The 12,294-nt window shown below is 41.8% G+C and overlaps 1 protein-coding gene across 1 annotated transcript in view; it reads right to left on the bottom strand.

Annotated features, from left to right (window-relative positions):
- KIAA1549L (KIAA1549 like) overlaps window positions 1–12,294 on the bottom strand; it is a 310,713-nt gene that overhangs the window by 21,058 nt on the left and 277,361 nt on the right. The window contains 1 exon segment of the mRNA XM_078148701.1: window positions 7,819–8,169. Coding sequence (XP_078004827.1) covers window positions 7,819–8,169 — 351 coding nt within the window.

The raw sequence follows: 12,294 nt of genomic DNA, 5'->3' as shown, positions 1-12,294 counted from the left end.
TTTGTACATGTCACAGAATAGCTCTCTGAGGGCAGGGACTGTTTCATTCATGTCTTTGTATTCACAGGCCTTTTACTGACTCGGCACTTAATATATACTGGCTGATTAACTGCTTGTTGGCTGCTCTTAAATGGAAACACACTTGCCAGGGTCTGGATTTTGACAGCTACTCATTCTCACCGCCTACTCTGGCTGCAGAGTTTTTTCTCTCTTATCTGAGGTTTTTACAAATGGCAGAAGGGAGGGGGGAAGACAATCAAACACTAACATAACTAAAAAGTCAAATGAATGTTACATCTAGAGAGAAGGCCAGGAGATGTTGCTTGGGTAAACAGGCGGCTCAACCTCTGAAGCCAGTCCTGGGTTTCATTTGCCAACACAGCAGCCTGGAGCCTCCAAGGAGGCATTTTTACCCATGAAGGGGAAAAGGTTCCTTAGAATTCCTACAGCCTCCTCAGAGCACAGTAGCAGAAAAGGGCCTGAGCTGGGAGCAAACTGGTGTTTTATGCTCAGTTTCTTCCTGGGCTTTCTGACTTTCAGGAAATGTTTCCTTTATTCTGTCCAGGAGGGGAAGGGCCAGGGAGTATGAGTACAAAAGGGAGATATATGACAGGAAGAGAAAATGGGTTGATCATAGGGTGTGGGCAAAGGATTATGGATCTGAGTGTGTCACTGGTACCTTCATGGTGTCAGAAGAAAAAAAGGCATGTTAGGTAGACCCTATTTTTATTAACTCCTTGGAGGACACACAGGATGGGCATATGTTTGGGCTGTGATCTATATCAACAGAGCAGAGCATATGTCCAAACTGATGACATCACAGAAGAAAAATTCCTGAAGATGACAGTTATCTAAAAGTCGAATGAAGGACTCAGGAGATGGTGGGCTTTACGTTACTGGAGGTTTCCAAGCTGGGTGACCAAGGATGTTATTAGCGCAGGACCTTATAACATGAGGCACTATATCCAGGTGTTTCCAGCTGTGTGTCACCTTATTCCCCTGCCATCTTCTTGCCAGCCACTTTGCCACCAACAGGACTATATGGGGTAGAGTCTTCTTCCATGACTGGGAGATACCCTTCCCTGGTGTCAGAGGGAGATTTGAATTAACCATATCAATCAATCGATAAACATTTATTAAGCACCTACTGTGTGCCAGGCACTTTGCTAAGCCTGGGGATATAAAAAGAGGCAAAAGACAGTCCTTTCCCTCAAGGAGCTTACAGTCTAATGGAGGAGATAACATGCAAACAAATACATACAACACAAGCTGGATACAGGATAAAAAGGAAATAGTTAACAGAGGGAAGGCACTAGATTTAAGAGGGGTCAATTGATCTGGAGAAGGAAATGGCAAACCACTCTGGTATCTTTGCCAAGAAAACCCCAAACTGGGTCGTAAAGAGTTGGACAAAACTGAAATGCCTAAGTAACAAATAGCAACAAAGGAAAGGCTTCTTATAGAAGATAGAATTTTAGTTGGCACTAAATCCGAAACGGAAGACAGACGGAGATCAACAGGATTCCTGCTCCCTGGATAAGGTCAGAGGTCAGCTGACAGATCTCCGCCTTAGTCCAGTACTGAGTCATTAGAATAATAACGATAGCTAGCATTTATATAGCACTTCAAAGTTTGCAAAACACTTCATAAATACTATCTCATTTGATCCTCACAGCAGCCTTACGAGGTAGGTGCAATTATTGCTCCCATTTTAAAGATGAGGAAACTGAGGCAAAGAGAGGTTAAGTGACTTTCCCAGGGTCATACAACTAGTAAGGCATCTGAGGCTGGATTTGAACTCAGGTCTTCCAGACTCCAGGTGTCACCTAGCTGCCTCTAGAACTCTGTCTCTTTCCAGACTCACAAACTGTATGCCTTCTCCCTTGAAGTGGTGAAGACTTCATCCAATGTGTCAGAGGAAGCATTCCCCCATCAGAGGTGTTGCTTAAGAGTAACATCACAAGAGGGGCCCCAGGCATCAACAAATTGATGTGAGAGGAGAAGTCCCTGTAGGAGTCCTGACTAACTCCTATTGCAAGCAACAAAGTATCTCAGGGGTCTCTTTTTAGGGTCTGTTGTGTTTTCTTCAATCTTACAGTAAAACCTTGCTTCTTTAATTTTGGCAATTGTGTAGTTACATTGAGGGGGCTGCTTTAAAAGAGGTGACAATAAATGGAGTCTTGGCAACTGTCTCAAGATCACAGGGCTACTAAGAGGGAGAAAGTGGACTCTGGAGGCCATCTCCTGATTCCACATTCAGGGCTCTTTTCCTAAGAGTCCACTAGGCTGTGGTGGCTTCTTATATGCAGCACATGAAATGGTCTTGCTTCAGTTTGACATTTAAAGCCTTTCAGAACTTGACCCTCCACCTACTGATCTAATCTTCTTCGATTAGAGGACGTTCCATCTCCTGACTTAGCCCTTGCATTGGTTATCCCTTATACCCAGAATGCTTTCCCTCCTTGTCTACACCTTGCTTCCCTGATTTCCTTCAAGACTCAGATGTTCATTCATTCATTCATGAAAGTTTATTGAAACCCCCTCAGCAAGTCCCTGGCTAAGGACAGGAGTGGATAAGGCAATAAAGAAAACACCTGATTCAAGCATTCATAATTGAAGAAAACAATATTCATTAGGAAGCTTTGCCTGGTTTCTCCCAGGTGCTGGCGCCTTCCTCTCTAAGATTATTTTCCCTTTAATTAACACTGTGTATAGATCTTGTATGTACATAGTTATTTGCATATTATCTCCCTTATTAGAATTGAGTTCCTTGAGGGTGAGGACTATGTTTTTGTCTTTCTTCGTATTCCCAGTCCTTTACACTGTGCCTGGCACATTTCTAAATGCTTGCTGGCTGACCAATTTCCTCAGATTTTCTAAAACTACTAAACATCTACCAATCACATGGCTATGAGTGTGATGAGTATAAAATCTCTTTGCCAATTGGAAATACTTCATTTTCTTCAATTATGAATGCTTGAGGTCAAGTGTTTTCTTTATCTCCTTATCCCCTCCTATGCTTAGCCAGGGGTTGGGGGCGGGGAGGAGAAGAGGGTTCAATAAAACTTTGCTGAATGAATGAACAGAAAATCCCCTTCCCCAACTTCATCAAGAGGAGTTTGCTATTCCTCTCTTAGGATTATAGGATCACAGATTTAGAGATGGAAAGGACCTTACAGGCCATCCAGTCCATCTTCTTCCTTTTACAGATGAGGGAAACTGAAGCTCAGAGAGCATAAATGACTTATTCAATGTCACATGGGTAGCTAATAGCAGGGGAAGGATTTGAATTAAAGCTTCTGAAGCCAGCACAATATCCACTTCATTTTCTTTCCTGGGCCAAAGGAAGCAAACAACCATCGCGTCTAAGAATATCTGTACTAGATGTAATAACCCATATGAGACAAGCAGCAGCTGACGGTTCTGTGTGCTATCAGGATTCACTAGAGGTGATACAGAACCCGACCTCCTCACTTGTGCCTAGGGAGCTCTGTGCTCAGAGCAGCTTTTCTGGGCACACAGTGAGGGCCCTGAGATTAGAAGGCCAAATTTTCTTCATGCTTAAACCCAACCCTACAGCCAAACTCTTGACATAGATATTTGAGGGGAGAGGGGTATGGGGCTAAGCAGGAGTAGATGAGGGCAAACCTGTGTGCATGACAGAGGAGAGGAAAATCTGACCGACGTCAGCTCTCAGGTTTATTCCTGACCCTGAGTCTTGCTGGTAAGAACAAGGCTGTTTGAGGTGGTATGGGAGGGGTCATTAGGCCAGGGGTAAGTCATACGGGGTGCCTTCTTCTACCCCACCAATATCCACATCACTAGCACAGTAATTCTGTTGCTGAGTTATTTTTCAGTCATGTCTGACTCTTTGTGACCCTAGTTGGGGCTTTCTTGGCAAAGATCCTGGACTGGTTTGTCATTTCCTTTTCACTTTATTGATGAAGAACTGAGGCAAACAGGATTAAGTGACTTGCCCAGGGTCACAGAACCAATAAATGTCTGAGGCCAGATCGGAACTCAAAAAATTGAGTCCTTCTGATTTCAGACCCTGCAGTGTATCTGCTGTACCACCCATCTGCCCTATTGTACGGCAATAGGTGCTTAATAAATGCTCGATGACCGATTATACAGTACTCAGGTTGAAATCAGGTTGAAATAAATATCAAGGGCAATCTTGAAGGCGGGATAGAAAAAGTACACACACACACACACACACCCCCTATATCAAAGTGTAGCCTAAAGGGTGTGCATGTAGAAAAGAGGGAAGGCTTTGAAATAAAAGAGGGGGAGAAGGAAGAGGGAAGCAACACACATATAGGTCTGATTTCTCTCCCTTAGAATCCATTATTTCTTCTAAAGCTCAGCTCATGTCCCCTCCTATAGGAAGTTTATCCCACTCCCTCCAGCTGCTAGGGATGGCCTCCTCCAATATATATCTATTTTATATTTATTTATACATGTTCCCAGATTGAATGTATGCTCCTTGAGGGCAGGATTTTTTTTCTTAGGGAAGGGGAAGGGGATGGAATCTGTGCAATTCCAGTGCTTATCACAGTACCTGGCACATGCGCACACACACACACACACATATATGTATGTCTATGTATGTGTATGTATATTCTCTCTCCCATGAGAATGTGACCTCACTGAGGGCAGGACTGTTTTTGCCTTTCCTTGTATCCCCAGGGCTTAGCACAATGCCTGACAGTACCCACTTAATAAGTACTTATTGATTGATTGGCTCTTAAATACTCTTGGTTGACAAATGAAGAGGTCTTGTCTCCAGCCGGAGCCATTTCCTTGCTCCAGTATTATAAATGAGCCCGATGACTTTCCAAATATCTTTCCGCCTTTTTGGCAAAGACATATTACACTGTAAAAGAACTCTGACTGGTCATTAGGTGCCTAGTACAATTCTTTTTTTTTCACAGACTGCACCTGTAAAGCATGATCAAAAGTCTCCCAGACTGCAGCACAGAAATTTTCAAATTGCCAGGAGTAACCTTTATCATGATTTAAATGGCATTGGCCCTGACAGCAGCATTTAAAACCACTGGCTTTCAATTATCCTGGGGGGAAGGCTCTGATCTCGACCTTGTGATGGCTGCCTTTCCCTCTCTGGCGACAATGAAAGGTAATCATAGCCGTGGTTTCAAATGGCCACCATTTATATTGATTTCTCCCATCATAATAGGACAGGTTACATTGTGATAGCTGGTGTTCAGAATCATCATTTCCACTGTGAATTGCTAAGCACTTTCTCCTTTCATAAAATTTGTACAGAAGGTGTTGTTGGCAAGAAAAAAATCCTGATAACAAAGGCCTTGTTTTTAATTTCATTCTTCTGATCTCTCAGATACCCTATGGCTCAGTAATTACCCATTTTAGGTGGCCTTTTTTAATGAGATATAATGCTGAGATGCCTTCTCTTATTATCCTCCCCATTCTACTACCACATCATTATTTCATAACATTTTTGTTTTCACGTGGTCCAGGATGGTTTTGAAGGGAAAACATTTTTTTTTTCCATTGGACTATGATGTGATTTTCAGTGAGCTGTGATTTCTCTTTGATCACTGCCTGGGTCTTTTATCCTTGTCTCCTAAGCTTTTCTCTCTGATGTCTGAAGGTCTCCTTTGGTCCCTTAAATCAGAACATTTCAAGTCAATCCAATGAGTCATCTTGGAATTGGAGGATATCTCTGTGTATCTGAGTTTCTGACTCCACATCCAGGGCATTATATTGATGGGAAGGAATGGAAAAGAGAAAAAAAATGAGGCCACGAATTCATTTGAAGGGAAGGGGATATAACTTGAGAACTGAGTGAGGAGGAAATATTTGGTGGGTTACGCTCAAATGAGGAGGTCAGAAAAGAGAATGACATTCACAGAGGAAGATGGGACGTGGAGAAGCATTTGTCAAGTGCCTGCAGCCTGCAGGGCACTAGAGTGGAACTCCTGATGAAGACAGAGTGTCTGAGAGGGGTTTAAAGAGACTCCAGGGGACAAGATGAAAGGAGCACTGTAGGCATGGGATACTGCAGAGACTGAAGGAAAAGAGCTGTGAGATATGAGAAGAGAAAGAGAAACTGAATGTCTCACGCACTAGGGTATGATACATTTTCCAAGGCTTGGAAAATGAAAAACCAAAGGACATGCTTTTGTGAAAAGAAAATGGGTTTAAAAAAATTACTTCTCGTACATGACGGCACCTTATGCACATACCACCCAACATAAAGCTTAAGGCAAATAATTATAGTACTTTATACTTTAGTACAGTGGAAAGATCATTAAAATTAGAGTCATAGGAGCTGAGTTCAAATCCTGGCTTTGATACGTTCTACCCGTGTGACTTCGGGATTCATTTTTTCTCACTGGTGAAAATGAGGGGGTTGACTAGGTGGTTTTTAAGGTTCCTTCTTTCTGGAGATCTCTGAGCTTCTGATCTGTAATTTCATCTGTACTGGAACCCAGGTCTTGTGACTCTGATCCAGATCTCTTTCCACTGCATCGCACTTCTTCCTTGCTTATCATCACACAGCTAGTATGGTTATGCCTTCCAATGATGAAGGTCATGACCCCTCTAGACTTTGGCAGATGGATCCATGAGTTTGCTGTGGGCACCAAAATTCATTGCTATTTGGCGAGGGGCCTCTCTACGCTTAACTAGGTGGTTCTTCAGACAATATATTGGCCGGTCCATACTAAAAGCATTTCTAAGTTTGAAGGACCTATCAGAACTCACACTCCATTGGTATAATCTTCAGAATCCTGGAGTCACTTCCTTGCTGTGGTAAGATGAAGCAATAGGACTTTCCCCCCACCTTGGTTTCAACCTTTGATTTCATCAAAGTAGAACTCCCCACATGGAAACTCCCTTCTTCAGTGCAGATTGGGAACTCATTGGTAATTTGTAGTCTTGGACAGTTGCCCAGCAGCACTGAGAAATTCCATCCCTTAGAATCATAAGAGGCCTCAGAAGCCACGGAGTCCAGCCCCCTCGTTTTACAGATGAGGAAACTTAGGGAAATGCAATGACTTGTCTAAGGTCATACAATAAGCCTCAGAGGTGGAATTTGAACCATAGAATCATAGGTCTGGAGCTGGAAGGGATCTCAGAGGCTGTCTAAGATGACCCCTTGTTTTATAGATAAGGAAATTGGGGCCCAGGGAGATTCAGTGACTTGTCAAAAGTCACACAGCTATTAGAAGCAGAATTTGAACCCAAGTCTTCTGACTCCTTTCATTATACCACACTGCCTGTCCTTTGTTCATAGTTACACAGCTAGTCTATATCAGGGGAAGGATTTGGAGCCAAAGCTAGTCTAGTATCCATCCTATCCACAACGTCATACCATGTCTCCTCTTAGCAGTGTGACATTAGTCAAGGTACATTGGTAATAATAATGTAAGGGAATTGATCTCTGATTAACCTCCTAACCCCTTATGACAGGTTACATCTGTGTGGAGCTTAACGTTGGTCAGATACTTTATGTGCATTGTTTAACCCGATTCCCAAAGTCACCTTGTGAATTAGGTGGTATAACTATCATTATCCTCATTTAAAATATGTGGCAGTTGAATTTCAGGGAAGCTTAGCAACTTGCTCAAGGTCACATAGCCAGAAAGCAGCAGATCTTAGGACTAGAACCAGGGCTCTTAGGAATTCCACATCCAGGGCTCTTTCCAGTACACTACAACATGGTGGCCACAGGGCCATTAAGGCAGTGCTTTTCAAGAACGAAACTGGTGTTCCCCCTAAGACAGGAGTCTCTCTGATATAAGATGACCGGTAACACATGAAATGGTAACTTACCGGCCTTGGCAAACTGTACTGATACATTTCTGGTCTATAGGTAGGCACCCACTGCATTCCACCCCTTGAGCGGGTCATGGTCCCAGGGGCGCTCGTTACCACTTCGGAGTAAGGGAAGTGCTGGGCTGAGCCATAAGCGTCTTGTTGCCTGTTCTGACCACTGTGGCCTGCGGAGGCCAAGCTGAATGCTTCTTCCAGCAGCATGTGCATCTGCTGCCTGACTTCATCAATGGATGGCTGAGAGCTGAGGGTGGACGTCTCTGAATGACCTTTCACCTGGCGTGACCTTGGGTAGCCTCGAGGCTCATTAACTCGGTCAATGTTAGTTTCTTCTATGATTTCAGGTTCAGTCTGTGGGATAAAGCACAAGTCAGTTCTCAAGAAATTGTACACTATTTAGGAAATAATGGATGGCTGATTTTTAGTATGATTCAATAATAACAATAGCTGTCACTTATATAGTGCTTTAAGGTTTGCAAAATACTTTAAAACTATTATCTCATTTGCTTCTTACAAAACCCTGTGTAGTTATTGCTATTATTACCTCCATTTTACAGATGAGGAAACTGAGGCAGACAGAGGTTAAATGACTTTCCCAGGGTTACACAGCAGATAAAGAATAATAACGATAAATTAATAGATATCAAGGGACTGAAAATCTATGTTTACTGTCATCATCATTCACAAATTTTTGGCAATAGTAACAGTTTAATATGTTGCATTTTATACATATTATCTTCTTTGATCAATAATGTTTTATTAGATTCATCAACCTATCATTCATCAAATGAGATGGATTACTTAGCAAATGAATTAATAATTGTAAAGTACTTAGCACAATGCCTGGCACATAGTAAAAGCTTTAAAAATGCTTGCCCCTTCTCCTTTCCTTCCCTTTTATTATCCCTATCTTGAGGCTCCTTTAGAGAGACTAACTCACATACTTAGTAAATGACAGCTGGGAATCATACCCCGATCTTCCAACTTTTAAGTAGAACCCAGTAATTTGCAGTACCTGGCACACAGTAGGTACTCAATAAATGTTTGCTGTAGTTTGCCACTTAGCAGAGTGATACCATTCTGCTAGGTGCTGCCTATGCTGACAGTAGGTCCATTGTCCCCTAAACCACAATTAAGAATTTCAGGATTACAGCTATCTGTCATTTCCCAAAATCCTTGGCTCATGAATGGCTCAGCCTATATGAAATGCAGACAGTCTCTTGCCTTGTCCTTGATAACAAATAGCTAAGGACACTTGTCTTTTGGAGAGATTTCTGAACATTAATTAGTTGATATATACTAAGTACTGGTCATGCATTAAGTGTGGTTTTTGAATCTATTTTCCTGTGGGCTTCTATGAGACAGCATCTCTCTGTTTTATAGAATGTTCAGTTGGAAGGCACCTTAGATACTGTCTAGTGTTAACCCCTTCAATCTCTTTTTTTAAAATGAAGCTTTATTTTTTGCCTTTAAAAAAAATTCTACCACATCCCAATAACTCACCCGCTATGCACATAAACCCTTCCTTTGTAATAATGGAACACAGGTAAGAAAAACAAGACAACCCAATGGCTATGTCTAACAGTGGATGCCTTGGTCTACACCTACAGATCACCATCTCTCTATGGAGAGGAGACTGGTTAATTTCACAATGCCCTCCATTTCAAAGAGAAAAATGAGAAGGAGAAAAAAGGGATTTGATGAAGATCCCACCAATAGTTAATGGCAGAGCTGGAACTAGAAACCAGCTTTTGTCCGACACTGAAACTCCCTTTGCCAAGTTCACCTATTCATTTCTCTTAGTTCTTCTCTCTCCACTCTTCTGTTTGGTTGTATTGAGAAATCTCTGAAAGACCGAGTTTCCCCTGGAAATAATTCATACTAGGTCTTTCCTGATCCCCAGTTGTTTGTCCTTTGCAAATCATCTTGCTCTTATTTCCAGCTTCCCTGGTGTATCCCCCACTGCCACCTCCCCAGCCCTGCCCTCCCCCAGTAGAATGTAAATTCTCTGAGGATAAGAACTGTTATCTTTATATCTCTGGTGCTTAGCACAGTGCCTGGCACATAGAAAGCACACAATAGTATCATTCCATTGTTTCAGTCACGTCCAAATCTTCTTGACCCCATTTGGGGTTTTCTTGACAGAGATACTGGAGTGGTTCACCATTTCCTTCTCCAGCTCATTTTATAGATGAGAAAACTGAGGTAAAAGAGTGAAGTGACTATCCCAGGGTCACACAGTTAGTATAGTGTCTGAGGCCAGATTTGAAATCAGGATGATAAGCCTTCCTGATGCCAGGCCTAATGCTCTATCCACTGTGCCACCTAGTTGCCCAACTGCAAATGGGTAGACACTGAACAGCCTGAGGGACGGATGAGCAGGAACATGGATACCAAAATCATGCAGAAGGGATGCGTTTGGGGGTGTTGCAAACTTGGTCTGCTTTACCATTTGGCCAAAGGTCATCCCTGGATGTAGGCATCATTCCTATTTTACAGATGGGGAAACTAAAGTACTAAGTTAGATGACTTGACAGGTCATAGAATTAATCACAGATGGAAGATTAGCCCACAGATTGTCACTTTCAATTCAAACATCTATTAGCATTAGAAGATATTTCTTTTAAATCAGTGAAAACTTACTTCATAAGTAATTTTTTAATATGATTCACTGTTGCCAATTTAGCTATATATTTTCCTAACAGTTTGGTGATAAAAAACTTTCAAACAATAAATAAAGCTATTTGTTAATAATATGTTTTAAAATAGATACACCTATTTAAAAAAAAAAGATTTTCTTAACATGTCAGGGTCCTACAGTCACTGACGAAGACACACCTGAGAGAAAAAGGAAGCTCTCATAAGGTGCTGCTGACCACATAGCTGTCACTGTCTTTGTAAGACAGAGTCATCATTTCCTGGCACTTCAGGGTTTTCTGTGTCTAAGATCTTCAGCAGCTTTGAGCACAGCCCAATCCACAAGATCTTCTCTAGGGACACACACACCTCGGGAACACCAACATAGAAGCCATATTGCTCACACAATGAAGTCTCATCTGGCTATCTTAGTTTTCTTTCAGCTCCACAATCACAGTTGTAAGGGTTAATTTAAGGAATACCATCTCAGAGGCTTGGGCTCTCCTCCTTTACTATACAGTCTCTGGGCAGCTTCATAATGTAGAAGAGCCTGGTACCCTTGTTAGAGATGCTGGCAACAGCTGCTACCTTCCTATACCCATAGTTCAACTCTCCTGTCTCCCTGAGTACAGCAACAAAATGAGGTCCTGGGCTTTATAAATACGAGAATTACAAAACATATTAATTCTACACATTCATATTCATGGTATTGAATTAGCTCATTTATATTTTATGAGAATGAGGAAATGAAAAGTAATACATTTTAAAATGGAAATATTCACTTAATTAGAAATACTTCCTTTATGTAATGGGTTGACATCAGACTCATAACATACAGCAGTTTTTACATCCTTTTCAAATCTCAGTTATAGAATCAGAAGTTTTCATAGCCACAGAGAACCTTAGAGATCCTTTAGGTCAGTTCTTATCTGAAGAGGAAGCTCATCTCTTGGATTAATTGGAATTCAACTAACTGGGATCCCCAGCCAACCAGAACTTTGCTTCCACTTTTTGGAAAATCATAAGAAAACAAGCTTATGTTAAGGATTCATTTTTCTCCCTTAAAAAAAACCCCAAAAAATATAACTTTCAGGGTGAGTCTAAGGCTAAATCCATGGCCAGACCAATCCTGAGTAATGAGAAGTTGTACCTACAACAATTATTCATGGTTACTACGAGTCCCAATCATCTACCATGAAGATTTAGCTAGGTTCATTACATTCTCTTTATGTTCCTGACGTGGAACACTCCATTACCAGTTTCCAGGCTGGAATGCACTCCCTCCTCCAAGCTCATCTTGTTCACATCTGCCATTTTATAAGTATTGACAGTAGCTCAGAGACAACAGTATATCACTGTAGATAGGGAGCCACCCTGAGAGTCAGGAAGCCCTGGTGCCAGGTGGCACCTCTGACACATCCTAGCTGTGTCTTAGCCTATAAGTTGGCATTAATTGGCATTGGCGAAGGGAATTCTTTATACTGAGGAAATTATAGTCCTGGTCCACAGCAAAATAAAAAAATAAAAGCTCACATTTATAGGGTGATGTGAGGGTTACGAGGTACTTTATACACATTAGTTTTGTTTGATCAGAAGAGAAAGCGCTGAGAGGGAAAGAGATTTACACAACATCCCACAGATAGTAGAGTCACAGAGATGGGATTCAAAGCTAGGCCTTCTGACTTTGAACTCTAGAGCTGTGTCCCTATACAGAACTGGCCTAATAGGACTATATGTGGTCACCAGTACAGCAAAATCTGGCAACTACTAGGAAGTCTGGCCTGCCTCCAAATCATTCTACTCTGCTGTAGATGCTTGAAATTTCTCTATTACTAACGA

The sequence above is a fragment of the Phascolarctos cinereus genome, unplaced genomic scaffold (assembly GCF_003287225.1).
Source record: "Phascolarctos cinereus isolate Bilbo 61053 unplaced genomic scaffold, phaCin_HiC Scaffold_9;HRSCAF=440, whole genome shotgun sequence".
Classification (NCBI taxonomy): Eukaryota; Metazoa; Chordata; class Mammalia; order Diprotodontia; family Phascolarctidae; genus Phascolarctos; species Phascolarctos cinereus.
The sequence above is the reverse complement of the archived record's forward strand: the minus strand, read 5'-3'. Positions and strand labels throughout refer to the sequence as shown.